Raw genomic sequence first — 25326 nt, 5'->3', positions numbered from 1 at the left:
AAAGGACCTAAAGAAAAAAAAATTCACTTCACATCTGAGACCTTTGAATAAGTTAAATATTTATAGTCCAAAAACTATACTAGCCAAGAGACAATAACCTACACTAGTCCTCATACAATAATTCAGCCCCCTCTAGAATAACATTCTTTTAAATTTAGATATCATGTTTATATTTTTTGTATGAAAAATAGAAATAATAATTTTCCTACAGAATGTTTTACTTAAAATTAAAAACACAAAACCTTTTGAACATTAACTCATATAATAGGCTAAATATACGTCAATACCACCATACACATTTATGAAATGTGTTTGTGATAAAATTGGAAATTAAACTAATGACTCTTCATTTTCACTGACTAATGAATAAATTATAAACTCTATAATTTAGTTAATTGGAAGAGAATTCTGGAAACAATCCTAACAGACAGAGATTCTGGAAACAGTACTGACATCTAGTCTTATCTCACAAAAGACTTTCAGAAAGAATTAACTTTAATTTTCCTAAATAGGAAATTTACATAGTAGCAGAACATAGTTCCAGAAGAATGTGCCTAGATGAGACGAGACAAGTATGAGGGAAGGACGAGCATGAGAGCAGGCTCCTCATCTCCTCTTTGCCTTACTGCTGATGGAGAGTGATTCTCCCACATCTGTGAAAGCACACACTTGTGACCAGGTTCCAGAAATCGCCATCCAAAATAAGCAGAGAGTCTGTGGTGTGGGAACTCTGCCACCATCTCCCACCATTATGGCCCTAGAGTGTGGAATAAGGGGCAAAGGAAAAGTGTCCCTTTCCACAACCTCCTGAAGTCTCCTGAAATCCGTGTTTTAGTCCCATCTCATCTTTTAACAGGCAATAAGGGGTAGAAATTCAGGAGAGATGCTAGGGAAAAAGCTGCAGATTTTCCTGCAGCCTAGTGAACCTCCAGTTCAAAGCACTTACGTATACAGAACATGGATTGGACACTACCTGTGTATAATTTGGAATTAATGTCCACCTATACACTACTTGTTCCACTAACAATTCCTACTTATTAGATAAGAGATCATACAAAGGTTTTACTCTTCAGATCATGCTAAAAGAATAAGAATGTAGATTTATAAACCAGTGATCAAAATACCACCTGGTGGGCAAACAATGCTTTGATAAATGATAGTCTTTGAAACACCATAATTACACAGAAAAAAAATGGACTTAGTGCATTGAGAAATAAATTGACTAAATATATAATCATAAAAATAATATATGAAATTAATAATTTCATAGACTTGGTAACTCATTTCACTTTGATTCTGATATCAATCCTCTATTTGGCTTTCATTTAAACATGTGTAACATACTTATTAAATAATTTAAATAAATTTAAATTTAATTTAATTTAATTTACCTACTTATGTAACAACCTATAATTTTATTATTAATGACCTTAATAGCAAAGCAAAAATCTCTTGGAGTCATGTGAAAGCAGTTGGGTCACTGAGAGTCATCTCAGTCTTCCCTTCTGTTCATGAAAGTAGGACCACTGGCTGGCAAGAATGGATGGGTGAAGAGGTATAGTCCACAATGAAATCTATGAGGCTAAGTTGAATACTCAGCTATAATATCTGAGTATCAGTATAGTACAATGGTAGAAGCCACTGTTAGTCACCAAGTCTTTACCAGTCAAAAACCCAATGTGGCCAACTGTTCACAAACAATCCCATTTCACCTCAATTCTTTTGATCAATATGGACAGATATGAAAGTTCTTGATATGAAAGTTTTTGAATATAATAATTATTTAAAATTCCAAAGAACAGAGATCTATCCAAATCTGAATCAAGTTTCCCAAAGCAGCTTGACAGTGGACTAAACATCCCTAGGCTCACATTCAGTCTCTAGCAATAAACCAATGTCTCCAATTATATTCACCAAGATGTTTTCACCACATCATCCTAAACTAAGAACGGAATGTTATTTTAGTAAAGGCAGAACTTTAAAACAGAAATCTTCCCAACAGAAATTTTAGAAAACATTTTAAAAATCACATTAGAAACGTAAAATTCACTGTTTTTGAGCCAACACTGACCTTCTGTTCCAAAAGCAATGTGTTTGTAGGGATTGCTGCAAAAGCCTTGTAGCTTGACTTGGTCTTGTATTGCTAGAACGGGCAACCAGAAAGCAAGAGTAGAAATGAAAATGGGAAAGAATAAGACATAATTTTCAGACAGTTCTACCAAGTTAAATGACACGTTATCAAATGAAGAAAAGGGTTATTATGCTGAACGACTTGTTTCTGACAGAAACAATTAGCTTACCATGTTAATATTTTATTAGAATGAGAAGCAAAGAAATGCCACAGTAAAATATCAGCCTAGAGATTATATGCCACTCTGTTTCAGAACTTAAAAACTTCCTTTACACAAAGTTATATATAAATTTTTCATTAGCAGCATTCCCTCATAGGAGTACTATTCTATACATGAGGACAGGAGATGGCTCTGCTTGATCCTCAAAGGAATGTTTCTTTTCTACAGTGTCACAATTAACAAATATTATGCCAATAAGTGTAATTGAGCCCTTGATCATTTTCTTGCATCATCCATAAAAACAGAGATCAAAATACATAAAAATTAGTAGCCGTTTTTTATACAAGCAGCAAAGTAGTCAATAATTTGAACATAAATAATATCAGCAATGTAACTCCATAAGGAAAAACAAAAAGTACACACTATTGATCTTAAACTCATTTTTAAACCTCATCATCCCATTATCCCCTGCACTTTCTAACAGTTATGTTAATGAAGCAAATGTTAAAACTTCCTAAGTGTTAAGTACAACTCAGAATAATACAGTTCAGTGTTGTAGAATATCTGGGGGAGATGGGCAAGCATGAGGAAGCTGTAGAAATCAGGATAAATACACATAATCAAAAACTCAGTTTTGATACTGCTCTGGGTCTCCAGCTGATGAACTGAGTTCAAGGCTCCTGTCACTTCAGATGCCCTTGTCTCACGCAGCTTCCCCAGTGGCCAGTACCAGTGAGGAAATTGGCACAGAGTTCCAGGCTATCTTAGTGTCTTCAAAAGCAAACCAAAGTGTCTGCAGAAGACAGTGTCATCAAATAAAATTAAACCTTGGGTTTTATAGATGTAATTGAAGGAAGCTTCATTAAAGTGGGGTGGTGAAGTAAGAGGCTAGCACATTCATTTTCCTTAGGAAAAAGTTGAAGTCATGAGGAATCAAAGTGCCAGACCCAGAAGAAGAAAGTCAGCATCCAGCTAACAGCAGAACGCATTCTCTTTTTCACTGTTTTCTTTCTTTTCTTGGTATACTGAGTTAGACAATCAAAAGGAATTAGCAACCCAAGGCCTGCATGCCTGCAAGTGACATAGAAAGTCACACTAGCCAGATAATCAGTCACCCACAAATACATGCTCATTTACACACTCTCATTCATACACATGAATATATACATATAATACATATGTACTCACATACAGACACACACATACTCATTCACAAACACACACTCAGCAAAACGTGCACAAGAACTCAGAAGCTACACACTTTTTCCCAAGAAAGGTACTCTGAATGTTTACTTATCTTCCACTTTCCCTCCTCCATATAGCTCTTCTCCCTCATAGGAAAAAGCTACATGGCTTTCTGCAAGTCTCTCAACTCTTAAGGAACCTACACTCCCATCTCCTACGTGAGACGCAATTGCTAAAAGATGTCTCAGGTCACTTCAAGCCCTAAGTTGCTACACTGACCCTGCACTGCTGTGGTCTCTAGACAACAAGATATTTCAAAAAGGATTGAAATTGAAATACTATCTTTCCATGGGAGCTGACATTTATTACTATTACTCACTTAATTTTACAGAAGCCCTATAACTAGAGAGCTATTAAGAAAAGCAGAGGTCAAATGACTTGTCCAAGACCACGCAGCCCATAAAAAGCCTGCCTGTGTCCAATATACATGCTTTCTCTGTAATATTTTCTTCCAAAGAATACCTAAGCCTACATGTAATGCAGAATAAAATATACCATCTCACTCTATGATGGTTTTATGAATAGTTAATTGTAATTATAATTGCAATCATAACAATAACAATATCTAACAATCACTATGAGCCAGGTACCATTCTAAAAGCTTCATGTTAATTAACTCACTCAATTGTCACAACAAAGCTATTAGGTAGATACTATACTATCCCCAAATTATATATGGAAACTGAGGTACAGAAATGTTAAATAACTAATCGAAGGTCACCAGCTAGTGCATGTCAGTCCTGGCTGGAATTTGGACACAGGCACTCTAGCCCAACAACTATGCACATATCTACAAATGCCCTTGCTTCTCATTTCAGGATGTGTAATCATTTACAGTGCTTGTTCTCCTATTCTCAACTTCCCTAAAGAATACAGCTAGGAAAGCCTGTACAGAGACATATCTTGTTATTGCACACAAAATGTCAAAGAATCTTACAATAAGAAGTGATATAGAAGGTCATTTGGTTCAACCCCCTTATCTGACACATGAATCTCTGTTCTGTTTAGTAGCCAAATGAACACTTGCTTGCCTCCCAAGGCAGAACATTCAGGTCTAAGTGTTAGAATTAGTATAAAATTCTCCCCTACATTGAGCCAAAATATGCTTCCTGCTAACTTATCTCATTGGTCCTATTTCCCCCCTCTTGAAATCATGGCTCATGCCAAGAGCTCTCTTCTGCATAATTATATTGCTTCCTTCACCAACTCCCTGATACTCAAGTGAAGAATTCCACTACCCTCATTGCTCTCCTCTGATAATATTCCTTAAAATTATAAAAAGTGTTTAATAGATGTGTTTTTAGCACATAGTAAAATATAATCATCAAATCATCACCTCCATGATATTGATAATAAACTCAATTAATGTAATGAAGATAATAATTGGGATCATCTCCTTAGTTTTTGTGGAGAGTTTAAAAATATGCAAGAAAGGAGATTGGAATTACTTCATACTGTTGGATCACACTGAGTAGGCTATCACCTAAATTCCTAATCCTTTCATCTTTTTTCAAAACATTTACCAATAATTCCATCCTATATTTATGCTTATTTATACCTTTTTAGACCCGAAAACAGGGCTTTAGGCATTATCTTTATCAAGTTCTATCTGATTAGATTGGGTTTGTCATTGTAAGCAATGAAGATAAGAATTTTTAGATTATTTCATGAAACATTTTGTTAGATGTGTCATTTTTATCTTCACTCAAATCATACACTAAGGACTAGGAGCTCCTGCCACTGGAGTCTCCCAACTTGGTGGACATTAACTGATCCTGTAAATCTATTTATGGATGTTCAACTAACGTATTTATTCAAGAAATTTTTTCTCTTTCTTTTTCTTTTTTTGGGGGGGGGAAGGGGGTGGTGGGGGACAGAGTCTTTCTCTGTTGCCTAGGCTGGAGAGCCATGGTGCGATCACAACTCACTACAGCCTTTACCTCCTGAGCTCAAGCAATTCTTCCACCTCAGCCTCCAGAATCTCTGGTAATACAGGCATGTGGCAGCATACCCAGCTAATTTTTTTTTTAATTTTTTTTTGTAGAGATGGGTTCTTACCACGGTGTCCAGGCTTGTCTTGAATTCTTAGGTTTAAGGCATCCTCCTGCCTCAGCCTCCCAAAGTGCTGGGATTACAGGCGTGAGCTACCATGCCTGGCCAAGAAATATTTATTGAGTACCTACTACATGACATGCACTAATCCTCTAAGACATACATACCCTTTCCTTTTCAGTCTAAAAATCCCATTTATTGCCAAAAAAAGACACGTTTTGAGTCCACTGTTTTTCCTCTGGGTTCTCTTAACAATATATACTCGATCTAAATATGAATTTTTATTCTAATTTGAAACACATTTCCTCTTAAGCATTTCAAGGCTTCCAGGTGCTAAACCAAATTCATTTATTTTCTTCTTTGGCTTAAAATTACTGATCATTCTAATGTGGAATTGCAGGGTTAGAGTAAACATTAGCTAATCATAGGAGGTAAAAATGACTGGCCTAAACCTGAATCTGGCAAACAAGGCAATAATACCTATTGATTCTCTCCAATTTGTAATCTATGCTTTCAGTTAACATTTAAAAAATATTTCTTAAATATCCTCTGCACGGTGCAGGTCAAAGTTTAGGTTTGGAAAACAAAATGGCATTTTATTACTTATGTTTACCAGAGCTAATCCTGTTTATAGGCAATGCTAGTTGCCAGCTGCAATATGAATTCCGGGTTTGAAGGTAAGGATAGCAAGAACACATTCTACCCCTTCAGAAAATATTTCCCACTAAGGTCATATATCCTGTTGCTGATGTCTAAAATTTCACCACGGGCTCTAGTAATAAAGATCCATGAGGTCTCAAAGTGAACTATGTTAGTTGCCTTGAGGATCAGGGGTTTGGACTCACAGTTACACTTTAAGTGCAGTAAATCAGGGGCCCCTAACCCCCAGACCATAAACTGGTACCTGTTAGGAACTGGGCCAAACAGCAAGAAGTGAACAGCAGATGAGCGTGTATGACTGCCTAAGCTCTGCCTCCTACCAGATCAGCAGCAGCATTAGATTCTCATAGGAGTGTGAACCCTATTGTGACTGCACAGGCAAAGGATCTAGGTTGCGTGTCCCTTATAAGAATCTAATGCTTGATGATCTGAGGTGGAACAGTTTCATCCCAAAACCATCCCCAACCCCCCAATCCATGGAAAAACTGTCTTCCATGAAACTGGTCCCTGGTGCCAAAAAGGTTGGGGACCGGTGCAGTAAATGCAAGAAACTTGGGTTATATAAACAATAGGATGAGGAAACCATGGTGAAGAGCCTCTCTACCACCATGTCCAACTTCTTCCAGAAGCATTCCTTGGCAGAGATGAGAGCATCACTCTACATGTACACTTTCTGCTCCTCAGTGATCATGTCTGTCTTACCTGAGTCAGAATCTCCCTGACACCAGTCCTGAGATGAAAGCTCAACCAAGCCCTGATCCCATTCATAGGAGATTGCCCAGACACTTCCTTATATCTGGATTACCGGCAGAGCACAATCTATAATGATCCTGATAATGGAAAAGCTAGAGGTGGAGGATACAACTGTCAAAAACTACCTGGCAAAGCAGATGGGCAAGGTAGCAACTGAGAAAACTTCCCAGGACAAGTCCCTTCCCAGGACCCCTCTGCATCCCTCATTTATCTTTTCGTTTCTCTAACACCTTAAATGCATAATTTTATTTTATTTTATTATAATATTTTGCCATCCCTATCTGCCTGCTAGATCTTTAGAGGAGACATTTTATATTATTTGTCCTTTTATTTTCAACACCTAATACAAACCTGGCAGAGAAAAGATGTTCAGCAAACATTTGTTGACTTGAAATATCTAATTGAAAATTACAATAAGATTCAAGGACATGAAAAAACACAAATTTTTAGTTCTTCGTCTATGGTTCAAGTCCTAGACAAGCCTGGCTAATTAAAGACCTTCTTCCACCACTCCAAGCATGCCCTGAGAACATTTCTGATACAGATTTTTGAAGTCATTTTTCTTCATGATGTAAACCTATAACATTTGCTGCATTATCTTGATCCCTGTTTTTTCCTTTGACAATTCTCTTGTTTGAGTTAAACTGCACACTCCCCTCAATTAAAATGTAAATCCTGGCCAGCGTGGTGGCTCATGCCTATAATTCTAACATTTTGGGAGGCCAAGGCAGGCAGATCACCTGAGGTCAGGAGTTCAAGACTAGCCTGGCCAATGTGGTGAAACCCCGTCTCTACTAAAAATACAAAAATTAGCTGGGTGTGGTGGCAGGTGCCTGTGATCCCAGCTACTTGGGAGGCTGAGGCAGGAGAGTCAATTGAACCTGGGAGGCAGAGGTTGCAGTGAGCCGAGATTGCGCCATTGCACTCCAGCCTGGACGCCAAGAGAGAAACTCCACCTCAAAAAAAAAAAAAAAAAAAAAAAAAAAAACTAAGCAAATCCCCCCAGGGAGTGCGGGGTTAGAGAGGAAGACAAGCTTTTGTCAATCATTGAACACCTGAGTGCGAACCATTACTAGGATCAATTCAGAGAAGCTAGCTGGAGAGGAGCACAGGAGTGGCACACAGAACTGGTCAGTATAGAGGCCAAGTGACAGATACCATAGCTGAAAGAAGCCTGGAAAGTCAAGGATTCCCAAGAACTTTGTGAAGGGAGTGGAGTAGATGACAGTGAGATAAAAAGAGAAAAACAAAATAAGAAAGCACATAAGGCTAGTTTCAGCTGTTTTTTGTTTTTTTTGGTTTTTTTTCATTTCACATAGTGGCTCTGATGTTTGGTGAATGTTTGTTACTCTGCCTACAAAACATAATGGAAATCTTATCTTCACCTTCACTGCTATGACTTGACCATAGCCACCATCATCACTCACCTAGATTGCAGCAATAGACTTCTAAGTTCTTCCAGCTTAAACTTTCACCCTCTCATGGTCTATTCTTATTTAGCAGTGAGATAGTTAAGACTGTCACTTATCTATTTGAAACCCTCCAAAGACTTCCTGTCTTACTTAAAGTAAAAATCAAAGACTAAAGAGTGACCCACAAGACCCTCCTGCAGGATCCGGCTCCAAGCTACATCTCCCTCTGACAACCTCAACATCCTGTTCCTCACTGCTAGCCCAGAATATGTTCTTTGTACCTGTCAAGCACTCTCTGGCCTCAGAGCATTTTCCTCACTATACTCTCTTAAGGAATATCACCTCCTTGGACGTTACATTCTCAAAGAAACCTATCCCAATACCCCAACATAACTTGTGACACCATCCCTTCTCTATTTCCCTTGAGAATCAGGGCTACACTTTTCTCCATGACACATATGACCTTCTGACACACACAATAATTTACTTATTTGGAGGGGTTATTATTGATTGTTTCTCTTCCACCAAAGAATATAAACTGTCTTTGAACAGGCATCATTGCACATTTTATTTATTGTAATATCCTCACAGCTTTGAAAAGCACACCTATTAGGTAATCAATACATATTTATTGAATGAATGATTTGCTTGAACCCAGATTAACTATTTTAGCTCATGCAGACACATTCCATATTGCTCATTTTCCAAATTACATGTGGTTCTGCAGAAATGAAGAAAGTCACATATAGACTGCTGCCACTGAGTTTTCAGTGTGATGTATTTGGGAATGTTTTGATGTCTTAAAGGAAGGAGACTTTTGTGAATAAAACACCAGTTATAAAGTTTTATGAAATATAAAATAGCTCTCAACTTGTTCCCTAAATAAGCTATGTGTCCAAATAGCTTTAAGCCCAGGGCAGGCCCATCAGTGGAGACTCTTTATAATTGGAACTAATCTTCAGACTATCTTCAGTAAGTGGCAGACTCTATGAGGCTTTGATGTAATGCTTATCCTAATTTCCGTATGGACCACCATAATAATTCACTAGGATAAAAATTTAAATTCTTTTATAAATGAAGGCAAAACAGATGGGGGACCCAGACACAACTCCATGGGTGAATTTTGTAATATCCAGTCTTTTCCACGGGAGAAAAAAGTCTCAGACAATATAGATGTTGATCAAAAAGTAGGCTAGGCATGGTGGCTCAAGCCTGTAATCCCAGCACTTTGGGATGCCGAGGCAGGTGGATCACTTGTGGTCAAAAGTTCAAGACCAGCCTGGCCAACATGGTGAAACCCTGTCTCTACTAAAAATACAAAAATTAGTCGGATGTGATCGCACACACCTGTAATCCCAGCTACTTGGGAGGCTGAGGCAGGAGAATCACTTGAACCCAGGAGGCAGAGGTTGCAGTGAGCCAAGATCACACCACTACACTGCAGCCTGGGCGACACAGTGGGATCTGTCTCAAAAAAAAAAAAAAAAAAAAAGGCAGGCTGAGCAGCATTCAGATGCCCATCCTGACTAAAACAATGATTATAATGTGAAATAGTATTTTAAACTACATCTGAATTTAACATATCATAGCAATTATATCACACAAATGCAAGCAGATTCAGAACCTTAATATTTTATGTATGAAAAATAAACATCAAACACTCTTTATATCTGAATTTAGCTCAGCATACTATAGTCGATCCATTTTATTTTAATATCAAAGTACAGCCCAAACTTTAAACTAATATCCTTCAAGCATTCATGTTTTAATTAGATGCCACCTGTATTCTATGATCCCTATTATTTCAGAATCTCGGAGTGAGTAAAGCTGACCTAAATCTAAAGCTCTTTGATTTCAAAAAGAGTCCTGTGCTCAGCTTAGCACCACACTGGAAGGAGCAAGACAAGAAACAACCCATGAAAGCATATAAATTCTTCGACATCACACAGCTTTTGTCTATTTCTTCCTATCATTCTGTAAAATAATGCTACCAGTTTAAACACTAGTCAAACATCAAAAGAGCTCGGGATAAGATTTATCTATTCCACATCCATTTTAATAAGTTTTTTGTACTCAAGATAACGATTTCTGAAAATAATAGATTGTAATTAAAAAAAAGTAGGCTGACTTTCTGATTTTTACCTAAAGAGATAATATAGCAAGATGCAAGGAGAAAATAAACATGAAAAATAATAGCATTGTCTCATAGTCCATACTATTCTATTTTTGCAGAAGCTATTATAAATTTTACCCATGATAAGAAGCTTTTTTTTTTCTGTTCAAAGAAATCTATTGATATTTTTACTGGTAGTTAAATTATAATCATTCTTCTTATTTTCCTGTTCATCAAATTTACCTTGCATTTCTTTGAATTTTCTTTACTTGGAAATTTTTTAAAAAGTAAAAAGCAAATGCTGAAAATTTTTCAATGTTGGGTGCAGGAAGACAGCCCCAAAACAATAGGTCTTCAATAAATAGGCCTTTAATGTATCAAAAGCCCTTTGGGGCTCATCCTCTTCCAACTCTCTGACTATATCCAAAACAGGAAAAAACATAAAGTGCAGTGAAATACACATAGAAATGCTTTGAAAAAGCTTCTAGAGTAAAATCACTTTTCACAAAAAAAAAATAAGTATATGGCAGCATCGTTCAAAAAATGATAGCTAATGCACTCAGGAAACAGTAATGATTAGATTGTCAGTTCATTTTAAATACTCTACAAATAAATTTTATAATCACATATATGTATTTAAAATATAATAAACAGGTCAATTCACCTCAAATAAGTAGGATTTTCCATTGAGAATCACAGAAAAAGTTAAATTTTATCCATCTCATTTGCTTTGAATGTTTAAAATACAAGGACTTAATCCCCAATACAGTTTTTAAATGACCCCAAAATTATATAAATTGGGAATTCTGGTTATAATTCCTTAATAATGATTTCCTTCATGAGAATTATAAAGTCAGGCTAAATTGCTAACATGAGTTATTTCTGTGTAGCAATAAATGATAGTAATAAAGAACATGGCTTCAAGAATCAACAGACTTAATATTATATAAACGTCAGTTCTGTAACAGACCTATGACCTGGACAATTATTCACTGAACTTCAGTTTCTTGGTGTACAAAATAGGGAAAATAGTATTATCAACTTCATATAGTTATAAAACTTAACTGATGTAATCCATTTTAATTAATTTTTCACCTACTTTGTATACTAGCCTAGTTCCTGACTCACAGAAAGCATTTGATACTGCTGCTATGATTACTATCAGATTATAAGGATAATCGTCTTATGTCTCCACACACAGCCTTCTGAGATCATCTTCTGTATATTTGGTCAGATTGTTTTCCATTTCTGAAATGTCAACTTCTTTCCTCTTCATTAAGTTAAATCCTAAATATTTCCGACAGGCCTGACATTTTTTATAACTTCCCTTACTAACCATGTTCCATCACATTACTCCTGTTATATTGAACTCAGTTGATGATTATTTATAATCGGACTTACACAATTAATTTTGCCTTATATTGGTTTTCTAGCTGTATTGTAGATTTCATAACTGTATATAGCCTCTCCAAATTGTGTATATTTTTTTCTACTGATTAAAATTGAATTGTTCTAAGGCAAAAAATATATATATATATCTTACTTCCCTTTAAAAGAAACCACACACACTTCAAAGAAAGCTAGTATAGTGGTACACATATAGCAGGTATTTAATGCATGCTTTTGACTTGAATTGTTTTGTGACACCATTTACAAAATAATGAGGGTCACTTTATCCCTTCAATGTGACATTCATCATCTGAAAAGTGACAGTGAAACATACTCTCCATGGTATTTCAAAGCTCTAAAACTACATTAAAATAAGTAAATGGCTTATTTTACTGAGCTGAAAATCACCACCCCTTCTTATGCAGGCACTTTAATTGTTTTATTTTATTGATATAACAGCTATCAAATTCTGGGTATGGGTGATCCACAATCTGAATTACTTGAGAATAGTTGGGAAGCCAGCATGCCTTAGTGTAGAGTTGCTTTCTGCTACGAGAACGGGCTTGGCTGTGTCACAGCCCTAGATCTAAGATAATATTCCATTTTATATTAATCCTGTCTACTATTCCATCAGTACAGGATATTTGGATGGATGCTAGGGTCCCTGTTAATAAACAATCAGAAACATATCATAGTCCTGAGTCTCAACTACTTGCTTTTAATTCTGTCATTAGGGCCAATGGTATAACTCATATTATGCCTGAGGAAAAATAATACCCTTGGAGTCATAGATATAAGAAGTTAGGAAGAGAAAGAGGATTTTCAAAATTAAAGGATTTGACTGAAACACATAATTCTATACAGATTATAATTCATTTACACATTCAAATATACCAAGTCCTGGTACCCTCTTGCACTTTTTCTTCCTCCTTGTAGGAGCACAATTAATACTATATTATTGATTTCTGCCTTGGGGACAAAAAAAAAAAAAAGATTCTTCCCTGTTTCAAAATAAGCATGCACCATGCAACATGCAAAAAATACCTTTGATTTCTTATTTTCTGGGCCTGTTGACATGGACAATGCACAAGGTGAAATCAGCTCCTCTGTCCTTGTTAGAGATATGGGAAGTGATGGGGTTGAAACAGGTGACCTGTGGTTGGGGGTGGTGCTTTCAGATTTCCCAAGTCTTGAAGGCAAGGTACCACTGCCGCAATGTGGGTGCAGAGCTGAGGGACTGAGCTGGGGCACCAGGGTGGGCAGATTGGCATGAGGGAGAGAGGAGGACCTCAAGTTGGGAAGAGAGGCAGAGCTAGCACTGGAGACAGGGAGTGAAGGAAGAGCTGAAGGATTCAGCTCCTGGCCAGATAGTTGGGATGATGCTCTTTTAGATCTGTTTATCAGGCTTGAAAGAGCTGGGGAAGGATGGAAACATTTCTCTGAAGAAGAGAATGTAGCTCTTTGATTAATAGGAGGAGATAGAGATGATAATGCAGAGGAGGCTAATGTAGAAGGGTACGTGTGAATGTTTCTGGGGTTTTCTGGACCCCTGAGGTCACCATCCTGTTTACTCTTCAAAGAGGAAAGAGAAGAGCTTGGTGGAACAGGAGGAAGACCCACAGAACTGGATGTACTGGTTTGTAGCAGGGAGAGCATGGTATTGCTCTTCAAAGTAGGTGACGGTGTTCTCTCTACATTCATGGAAGCAAGGCTGCTACTAGCCTGTTTTGCAGAAGAGAGGGAGGGCGCCTGAGAAAGTGGAGTAGACTTGGTGAAAACAGGCAGGTGAAAAGATCGCTGGGTCAATTCAGAAACCTGGCGTTCTCCTTGATCTGGTGACCCGGCTCTCAGGGAACAACTTGAGAGAGATTTTTTAGGCGTGGGTGGGGTCTGCTTTGCTTTTTGATCAAGTGTGAGCGTGGAAGAGGCCGGGGAGTTGAGAGAGAAGGTGGGACAGGATGCAGGGGAAAAGGGTCTTTGGTGGGAAGGGTTTGACTTGAGAATGGCAGTGAGAAGGGCGAGCCGGGAAGGCACCGGGGATTTTACCCCTGACTTTGAAAGATTTCCACTAGATGACATTTGGCTGCAGATGGTGGAAGAAGAGCCGTGGAAAGAGGAGGTAAATGGTTTGGGGCTCGGAGAGAGTGAATGCGTGACAATGCGGACTGGTATGTACGAGGCTGAATTCGACTTCAGAGAAGCACTGGAGGACGGTGGAGGAGAAGAGGTTCTCGGACTTTCTCCGCGACTAAGGACATGCGAGGTTAAAGTTGTCTTCTTGAGAACTTCAGAGGTCAGTCCAGGCTTTGGATCTGCTGCAGTTGAACTGGGTAAATTAGAACCTGATAGTTGAGTGGAATGGGGAAACAGTAACGTCGAGGAGGTGCCCTTCGATGCAGAAAAGGGTGTAGAGTGAGCGGTAGTTTGAAAATACGTAGCTGATTCTTCCACCACGGCCCCACCGACATCCAGCCTCCTAGTGTGGAACTCCTCTAGGACAGAGGCTCCCTCGAGGTTAACTGGGTCGGGTGGTGCGTTCGGATTAGTTGGAGAAACAAAGGAGAAAGCAGGTGGTTTACAGGCAAGCTGCTCAGAGGTAGTGGGAGAAGAAGTTAACTGGAGGAAAGAGAAATAGACAGATTGAAATAGGACATTATTTGTGAAACGATCAAAATATTCTTGTCACTTGTGCGATTATACAAACAATTTACACAAAAGGAGGCATCTTAAACCTCCACAAAAATGAAGGAAATTCTGTTTTGCTAATGAGGCCTTGCTTTGAATTCGAAATAAGATACAAATAAGCTGTGAAGCATTACATCCTATACCCCATTTATCCCACAGAATGAAATCAATATAAAATTGTATTGCATAGTTGGTAGATAATTCGTTGACAGCATCTAAAATAGTTATCTTAATTTTGAATTGTGTGATTTGGAAAGATTTAAATCACCATCAGCATAAATGGCAAATTTCACTTTGGAAAATTATTTTCTTCTATTGTAAGAATATAAAGCATGATATTATAATAACGACTACAAGCCTTAAAAAAAACTTTAACACACTTCAAGTGTTTAAAATTCTGAGAGTTTCTACTACTTAACTCCTACATGCTGTGAACTTGGAAAAGTGCCTAGAATTCAAATGATGAAACACCCAATGTCAACACAGAATGATAAATTGAGAGAGTGAAAGCAAAGTCCAAATTAAACAGGAAGTTTTAGCTCATTTTTCCTAATTATTTGCCAGAATGAACATTTAACATGAACATATAATGAACATTTAACAAATGATTTGGGTCATGCTGGAAGAAATAGGCTCTCTTTTGTATCAAAAGAAGCCGGAACACTTTACAAATACAATCCACCTGAAACAAGGAAACCGACCAATCCAAATAAAGAGGAAATAAAGAAACCAAATAAAGAGGAAATAAAGAAACCAAATAAAGAGGAAATAAAGAACAATTCATCATTTTACAAGAGAAGCTAGGGAGAGCCTTGAAACAACTGGATGTAGGTAGTCTTGTGCCATTTTAAAAATCATCTAGTACTTTAAGAGAAGCACTGAAGTTATAAATACTTTGAACACCTTTTAAACAGAGGTTTCCCTTAAAAGTCATTGATTTGATTATGTCAATATATAAAAGAAATAATAAACATGCATATCTAATAAAGAATTTAGGGAATATCAATCATTCAAAATATCAATAAATATTAAGATTTACATATAGATATTGCATTAAGCACATAGCAGGAAAATATATATAAACATAACAATCAAACTTAGCAAAACTTTACAAATAAAGTAAAAGATATTTCTTGATTTTGCTTATAACATTTTAAGATTTCCATCAGACCTAATGCAGAGGTTTTCAGGTCATATGGTTTTAATCTCTAAAAATATTTAAAACTGGCAAATTCAAACACTCATCCCAAACTTCCAAGTTTCTAAGTAAACATACCCAAAACATTCCTTTCTTTTATATGTGAATTTATATGTATCTTTGCAACATGGAAGAATTCTTGCTACATAAATAATACCTGAATATATTGGCATAACCCAGAATATGGGAAAATCAGAGATCATTGAAAGTCAAGCAGAATTGAATCAAATGGAGGAAGAAAGCTTAGCAATTCACTCGTGTAAGTTTTACTTAGAAACAACTCTGCTTAGCCAATGTTTATGTAACTGATTCATGTGATTAGAGATATATTTAAATCCAAACACTACTAGCTGGGCAGCTGAATGTTTCTGTCACTACAAGCATGACAATGTCTTATTTGGAGTTATGCAATCATTTGTAGTTAAATATGTAATTAATGTTTAAGAAAATGTTCTCTTAGGGTAAATAGTATATTCAGGGAAATTTTTTTTTCTTTTTTTACCACAAATGAAAAGTCTTCTCTAATTGTTTCCTATGATTGATCTCTCCTAATGAAAAGAATATAGAAACATTTCTAGACTGTGTAGTGTGTCTTTGCATGTTGTACTATGCCTGGAATAGATGTTTCGTAAAGAATTCTGTAAATTAATAACAGCAGTCACAAAACTCTTGTTACCTTTTCAGTTCTGCTGTTTCCAAATAACTTTGATGTATATGACAAACTCAATTATTTACCCTGATTATTCACCAAATTATCACTATGCTAAGACCATAGAGTTGTAATTGTTAGGGTCTCATTCAGAGGAAAAGACTAACCTCTCCAACTTCCTCAAAACTATGGCTTCTAATGACCAAACATTCTACTACATTAATTAATATTTTACCTAATATAAAATCTCAGAATTTTATTATACTTTTTAATATATTTAAAACATTGATTTTTGAGGAACTTCTAAGAGAAAGGCTCTGAAAAGTCTAAAGATGTTTGCCATGTTTATATTAATATGCACACGGTTTTTATATTTTCTTAATATATTAATAAGTATATGCAACATATTCATTTCTAACTTGCAAATATACCATGATGCTATCCTAATTTGTACTAATATAAAAATGTGACACCATATTTTATAAAATTCTCAGGGGTGCAGGATTTTTTTTATAAAAAGATTGATTTTCCTGAGTTTCTCTAATTAATAAATTTTTAAAAAGAGGAAGTAAAGGCATGAAAATATGTATGCAGAAAGAAGACATGGGCACCTGTCAAATTCTCAATCAGTAGCTCAGAATCAGTCCTTCATTTTACCTCGTCCTGTAAATCCCTTATTAGTGATCCCAAACTTCCCTATTGGCATCTATTTAATACAAATTATTTCCATCTCTTCTTCCTCTACCATTCATAACCCTCTATGTTGTTCTCAAGGTTTGTTACTGATGCTCTAACTCCTTCTCCCTCAAGGCTGTTCTAGGTCTTCTTTACCATTTATTTCTTACCTCATCTTTATTGATTCCCTTGCTTCAAACACCTGTCTAGAGCTACCAATGACCATGTTTTCCAATACCCAGAACTATGCTGTTTCCTTGAGCCCCCCTTGCCATACATTCATCTCTAAAGTCATTTTCAAAACTCTCTTCTCCTAGAAAGGCTATCTGGAACTCTGGAAAACATTCACAATAATCTCAGTAACAGAAGATGCAATGTGCTCCTATCATTAGGTAAGTAGATGATCCTAATCATAAATTCACCCTCAGATCCTATATAATAGAGACCATCAATTATTTTAACAACTAATCTCTATTGTAGAACTGCCTTGTATTTTTACTGCCTGTAAATCTAAAATAAACTGCTCCTGTATATATCATTCAGTTTTCCCTGATGTTTCTATGAGATTTCAAAGCATTTGAATAAAAACTGAAGTGGCTAATCTGCTACCTAGTATCTTGAATACTTTCTGAGATTCTGACAGCACCAGATGTGGATCGCATATAGTTGTGTTCTTCCTCCTGAATCTGTACAGCTACATGAGGCAGAAACCCCAGATTCTCCCTTGTCGTCACATATCAATCATCACATTATGGCAGCTTGGCCTCCTAAACTTACCTATTATTGATTTGTCCTCTTCTCTCTGATGAATGCTTGTAATGCTACAGGGCAGATTCTCAGCCTTTCTTACCTGAACACATTGAATAATCTTTTCTGGTGTTCTTACTTCTAGTTGCACCCTATTTAACCTATCAGCAGATTGAACTTTTAAAATCTGATCACCTATGCTCAAGACCTCATCATTGGTTTCTTTATGTCTACCATGAACTAAAGATACTTCCTTCATGACAAAACCCCTCTCTTGCTATCCAGTCTCATATCCCTTATCCCCTATTTTTTGAGTTTCAGTAATACTTTGTTCAATCTCAACCTTCTTGCCAGCATTGCCAACATTCTAGCTATTGTGGTTTCTTGCCAATCCTCTCTTGCCAATGAACTTGGCAAACCTTCATTCTTAAACCAATCCCAGCAACTGCCATTATGTTTCTAGACCTAGTCTACTAAAAGTTGCTATAAGAAAAAGAAAATTGATACCACTTGTTAATAGGACCACGGCACCTATTTTTCAAACTGCATCCTGTACAAGAGCACAAGCTGAGTGGGGCTGGTTTCCCCTGCACTGAATTCCCCTGCAGAAGGGGAGGTTTTTTCAATTCACATATGGGCTGGCTGAGTCACTTTAGACTGGTGAAAGCACAAGTTCAATGTCTGTAGTCTCAGCTAGGCCCTGCACCTCTCGATTTTTTGATTGGTTGATTTGTGTTTTCTTTTTTGTTGTTGTTGTTTGGACCTTGCCTTCCTCTACTGTTCTGATGAACAGCCTTTCCAAAAACTTAACGTTCTCCACAAACCCTTAACCTACTATTTCTCCCATTATGCTGAACAGATGGCCTAGATTTATTTACTCCAAGGAAAATTGAGATTACCAGGAAAGTGAATTTTGGTAGTATCACCTTCATTCCCTTTCCCTCATTCTAAGGAAAGATGAATGGAAAAACCTTTCACTTTGTAAAAAGTGAATTCTCCTTGTGTACTCTGAATCACAGCAGCTCTTGCCCTCTTAGAAATCTCATTTCATCAGTTATTCCCCATATCCTATGTACTTATCCTTTTTAATTTTTTCCTAGCTCCCTGATCCTAACATAGATATAAAACAGAAATTCTCTCAATCTTTTAAAAAACATGTTAATAAATATCATTGTGGTGAATAGTAAAAGTACCCACAATTCTCTGTTCTTTCCCATTCATTCCATCATAAACACAGTCTTTTGTTCCACCTTTTAATCTGGATAGCCAAATGACTTGTTTTGGCCCTTACAACATTATCAAATGCAATACAAGAAGCAGTATCTTGAAAAACACTTGTGCATTGAGGCTTACTGGCTTGTTGCGTGCAGAACATTGCCATAATATGAATGAGCTCAGGCTAGTTTACTGGAAGATACAAGACCACATCTCAGCAGACAACTACTCAGCCACCAGACAGCTAAACAGCCACCAGCTAACCCAACAGCCAGTCACTGACATGGGCAGGTCACAGCAAAGATTAACTGAATCTAGCCCATATCTGCAGAACCACCTAGCTGAAAACAGCCCAAATTATTGACCAAAATATTTTCAGCTAAATAAAATATTGTGTTTTAAAACACTAAATGCTGGCATGGTTTGTTAAGCGACAAAAGCTAACTGACAAAAACAAATATATGCATACATATCCCAAGCTCTTTCTTGATCCTGTATTTCCCATAATTACAGGCCTATGTTGTCTTCTTCTCAGTCAAGTCTATACAATATAATCACTGCCTTGAGTTTCTTATTTCTTGTAGTCAACACACCCTAAAATGCCTACCCAAAGAGTCCCAGCCTTGTAGAATTCCTTCCTTTTAAGTGTGGGTGGAAACGGTTACTTGCTTCTAACTGATAGAATATGACAGAGGTGAAGGAATTTTTCAAATGCAACAAAGGTCCCTAATCAGGTGACTTTAAGTTAATTAAAAGGGAGGTTTATCCTGCGTGGGTGTGACCTAATCAAGTGAGCTCTTTAAAAATATATATATGAAAAAAAGGTCTTTGGAATTAGAACTCAAAGCAGCAGAAATACTTTTTCTCTGTTGCTGGCTTTAAGAGGCAAGCTGCCATGAATTCCACAGCCTCAAGGAAATAAATTCTGCCAACCTGACTGACACCTTGATTTCAACCTGGTGAGAGACCCTGAGCAAAGAACATGGCTCAGCCATATCCAGACATCTGATCTACAGAAACCAGGAGAAATAGGTAAATTTGTGAAGCCACTACATTTATGGTAACAGAAAACTAATACACTTCCCACTAATTTCTTAACAGATTTCTCCTCCACCCTTACATGGAAAACTGTTATCACTAACATCTACAATGGCTTATTTTTCCTAAACCCAACAGGCACTTGAATCGCTTACCTTTTCTGATTTCTTTTCTGAGTTTGACTCTTCTAATCTCTCCCTCCTTTTCAAAACTTTTATTTATGGCCTCTATTTCATTACTCTTTCCTAGTATATTTCCTATCTTTTGATGAGTCCTTTTCATATTCCTTCTCATCTTCCACCCTATTCTTATGTGCTGGTACTTCCTTCCCTATTACCTTTCTGGAATGCCAAAAATGTATTCATCCTTCAAATTTCACCAACACTGCCTCTGTGAACCCTTTCTGATGGTCCAGGCTGACTTAGGCATCCTCCCCGTAGGCTTCCCACTGTTTTCTGAGCATGCAACCTAATACACTTTTTTCTGAGCATGCACATATACTTTTTATCCTTAAAGGCAGATCATATATCTATGTACCCCTAGTGTCTAGTGCCTAGCCTACTACCTTCATACAGGAATAAAAAATAAATAAACAAAATGTCTAGTAGATGAAGGAACAGAAGGATGCAGAAGCGGAAACATAGTTTCTCCTTGAAGAGGGTCTGATCCCCTCCCTCAGCAATTGCCCCCTCTTATTCTGCTCTAGACTCTGGGCAGTGAGGATGGGCAGGCGGTGGAGAACATTGCCTCTGACCTCTGATTCAGTCGTTACCTCCCCAGCCAAGTTCTGACATCAACAAGTTCTTAAGTTCTGACATCAACAAGTTCTTAAGTTCTGACATCAACAAGTCAGGAGACTCTCTTCTTAAAAGCCTACATCATCTTTCTGCTGGAATTGTCAAAGCGACTTGATTTTCCAGATATGTTCTTCCTTTGTACCTGATTAATGGTACAAATTAACCCACCCAGAGGAAATAACAAGCTACCATTCAGGGACTATAGGGATTCTGCCAGCATCAGAGCAGAGCCTGGAGCTTCTCACTGATGCATAAAAATCCTCCTAAGTGCATCTAGTCTCATTCACCATGAAAGGTAACAAGATAAAAAGAGGGAATCATGTACTCACCCTAAGCAAGAAATGAAATGAAGAGGTAGCAGTGGGAAGATCACTGGAGAAAAGTTATTTTTAAAAAATCACCTGGTCAGGGATTTGTCCATTGCCTAAAAGAATGTAGGGCCTCTAAATTTTTAATCCTACCCAACTGCCCAAAACAATTATATGACCAAGAAGGCCCATGTAGAATCTGAATTACTACTTAGTCACCTCTCACCTATTCATGCATGGTCAGGCCCCAGGTGGCTCTGTTCTGCATGCAAAGAGCCATCCAGCTGATGGCCATGAACGCTTCACCTCCCAGCTTCTTAATATAAATGTGCCATGTTTCAGCAAGTACTTTGGCATTCCAAGCTAGTCCTCCAGCAGTTAGCTGAATCCAACATGAACTTTTAACCTCCCAGCTTCTTTCAAGGTTTTCAACCTCTAAATCTCTGGGGTCAGAAGCTATAGATTATTTGCTTAAGTAAGAGCAACAGCACTAACTCTAAGGCAGGAGTGCTGGGTGCTCTTGCATGCTCTATTATTTTCTTTCAGCTTTGAATGCTCACTAAGAGGGTTTAGGTAATGTCTATTCTCTATTTATATCACAGGATCATGTGAAAAGGAGGATCATTCATTCATTTATTCATTCATTCATCAGACACTTTTTAAGCACCCACAGTATTCCAGGCATTGTATTAGGTGATGGGAAGCAGAAGTGAGAAAAATATTTTTTGTCAAGTTCAAGGGGTTCAGGAATCTAGTGGGGTAAGACAGACACATGAAGGCTGTTGTAATAAGTATGCTGGTATGAATAGGGTATTTCATTATAAAGTTGAGGCCTGGGGGTATATGGAGGGTTTCTATGTCTAATGCCCCATCCAAATAACTTACTGTAATCCCTTTTCTATGAATCCATGAAATCTAGTTATTTAATAAACATATATGCTAATGTCCAAATTCCTCAGAATTTCATGTCAGGACCTCCATTATTTAGCCCCAGTCAGTTCTTTTGGTCTTATTTTCATGTTCCATGTTCCTCTCCCCAGTTCTTACTTCTGAGCTACATTTGAAAAAGGTATGAAACTCTCCTTCTCCACGTGTTCCTTACTTTGTGCCCCCCCCAAAAAAAACATGCTGCCATCTCAGACTTCTTAGATACAGTAAATCATTTATTGAGAGCCTACCACTGGCCAGGCACTATTCTAGGCACTTTGCATGTATTATCTCATTTAATCTTCACAAGGAAGGTTGATATATTATCAACTCATTTTACAAATGAGAAAACTGAGGTTTATGATTTCAAGTAACTCACCCAGAGGAACATAGCCAGTAAATTGCCCATCTCATTTTGGTTTTCCCACATCACCCCTCCAATGCATGACCTCCCTTTCCTTACCTCCATCCATTTCTCAAACTGATTTCTGTCCCCATAATCTCACTCACACTGTTCCCACCAAGGTCACCAAATGACCTCCTCATTTCAAGATTTAATGGACTCAGGGGTCCTACTTTATTTTACCTTGTTTTATATTCCACTATAGACTCCCCTTTTTGGAAAGTCTCATTAGCTTCCACTGCATAAAACCACTCTCTCAGACTTCTTTGGTTCACCTCTTAGATAGAAAAAGACACCTAGGTTTCTCATTGGCTCTCTTTTTTCATAGGTGCTTTTATACTTTCCTGTTTCCTGGCTTGAATCCTGTCTTCTTACTTTTACCTTCTCTCCCTGAGTGAATTCCCATCACTTTAACTTATGTGGCAAATATCTCCAGTCTCCCTTCTCTCTCCTGTGTCCAGGATTCATACTTCCAACTTCTTTCTAGATATCATCATATAGTGCCACCAAGGCATCTCAAACTCAACATCAGATGTCTAATCTCTTCCCATCCCCACCCAAGACCTGTTATTCATTCTTCAATTAATGATGCCAACATTCATCCAATTTCCTAGGTAATAAACTTCATTCATGCTTAATTTTTCCCATATATTGTCAATGAACAAGTTCAGCTAATTCTACCTCATAAGGCTCTCTGTCTATTCCCACAGTCACTATCTTAGCTCCAAACTTTATCATAGGTCTTTCAGATGAATCACTGTGTTGTATGTGTATTCACCTCTCCTGTAACTCTAATACTACCCCTAGAAAATTCTTAGACTTTTACATTAACATTCAAGTCTCTTTTTTCTGAATTTTATTTAAGAGGATTTTGATTCAACGGCTTATTTTATATAACATGTTTACTTTTGACATGCTTTAAAATTATTGAGTGTTTTTTTTAACGTGAGATACTTTTACTTAAACATGCCACTTCAGGAAGCACTTGGGGAGTTTATCATTCAACCCAATATTTATATTGACTATGTCCCTGATAATATGCTAACCACTGTAGGGGACAAAATGTTTAATAAAACTGAATTTAACATGGGCTTTACCTGTAAAAACTTTACAATCTGTTAGGGGAGATAAGACATGTATCTAAATAGCTATAGTACTGCCTATGATATTTATAAAATAGGTACAGAAAAAAAGCTATCAGAATAATGTTGGGAGAGAGTTTGCTTTCACTGAGAACCAAAACAGCTTCATGAAGGTGTCAATATCTGAGCAAGGGCTTCACAGGTGAAAAGATATGTCATCTTTTCAATATTTCATTTTTTTCACTCACCTTATTGAATCCCCTTTATATATAAGGCACTGCATTAAGTGCTAGGGATATAGAAATTAACAAGAGACCAGAACTTGACTTAATGTAGTTTTCAGCCAGTGAGGAAGAAAGATAAAAGTAAATTATTACAACAGAATGAAAAGGAATTATAATGGAGATTTTTTCCCCCACTAAAAGCTATAAAATAATAAAGAAAATCACAAACATGAACAAGGACTAACTCCTTTCCAAAGGGAACATCTTTAAGAGCAGATGCTACTTGAACTGAGCTTAAATTATCAAGTGGCCTAGGTCAAAATGGAGAAGAGCTAGGGAAAGAAGGAAGCATTTGACCAGAGGAATCAAGGGCTCAGAGATGGGAAGGTATGAAGTATGTACTTTGGTGATTGTTCAGGAGAGCTGAAGAAGAGAGGTAAAAGATGTAGATAGAAAAAAGACACCTAGGCTAGGTCGTGGAAAGGTTAAAGGCCAGACTACGAAGTGAAGACATTTCTTAGGAATAGCTTATCAATGACTAACCAATAGAGCTAACTTATAGACAATTCTATATATATGGATTCATTTTCACCAGGTAGACTAGAAATTTACTTACTTGACTGTATTTCTGATTGAAAATTCGATATTGTTGGCATCAAGCAGCCCAATTGTGTAATTTTTTTTTAGACTTTGTACATTACAGTTCACTATATTAAACTTCCAGACTGCTTTCTTTGGTGCTCTGGTCATTTCTCCTTAGTTTACACTTGTGGCAATGGTCATCTTATTTTTATTTCATGATGACTTACAGTTCACTCAAGTGGATTATTATAGGAAATGGAAACAAGAACAATGGTAATTGTTCAAATAATTGGTAATTGGTCAAACACTTTGGGATCTAGTATTCCACCATTACTGGTAATCATAATCTTCAGCCACAATTAATATATGAGGTTGAGCTCTGCTTTTTTATTTAGAGCTCTAATAACATGAACTATAACCTGCTCCTAAATAACCTTTTTTGGAAAAAATATTTTAAAGGACATATTCAGTCTCTAGATTCACTTCTGTATATTTGAACACACACAAATAAAAATAAATGGCCAATTCAGGGGAGAAAACTATCCGTTGGAGAAAAGAGTAAATCAAAGACCCAACAATCGCTTTCTTAATTTTTTTATCAATACATTTTCTTCTCAAAGAAGTCACCTAAAGCTGTCCTCCCCTAACAATGGAAATTTCCACATTTCTATATCTCCAACTATTTCATTATCTTTTCTGAGGCAAGAAAGAAATGTTTAAACCTATCACAGCATATTGGGAATACATTTAATTATATGATTATAATATTTTGTTCCAATACCTAGCTAAGAACGAACTTCAAGAAGAAATAAATGTTTTAGTCCAGTAAAAATGTGAGTACCGCAGTGTGTGTCTTTTACTACCAGAAGACAACATAAGAT

At 37.0% G+C, this 25326-nt stretch overlaps 1 protein-coding gene across 2 annotated transcripts in view; it reads right to left on the bottom strand.

Moving 5' to 3' along the window:
- MLIP (muscular LMNA interacting protein) overlaps positions 1–25326 on the bottom strand; it is a 245615-nt gene that overhangs the window by 112297 nt on the left and 107992 nt on the right. For both annotated transcript variants that reach the window (XM_024248555.3, XM_002817019.5), the window contains exons 4-5: positions 12960–14531; positions 2072–2143 (exon numbers count right to left, since the gene is read on the bottom strand). In XM_024248555.3, coding sequence (XP_024104323.3) covers positions 2072–2143; positions 12960–14531 — 1644 coding nt within the window. The remainder of the gene's footprint in view (positions 1–2071; positions 2144–12959; positions 14532–25326) is intronic.

Source organism: Pongo abelii, chromosome 5, assembly GCF_028885655.2.
Source record: "Pongo abelii isolate AG06213 chromosome 5, NHGRI_mPonAbe1-v2.0_pri, whole genome shotgun sequence".
NCBI classification, from domain to species: Eukaryota; Metazoa; Chordata; class Mammalia; order Primates; family Hominidae; genus Pongo; species Pongo abelii.
Note: the sequence above shows the minus strand (reverse complement) of the source record. Positions and strands in the feature narration are given on the sequence as shown.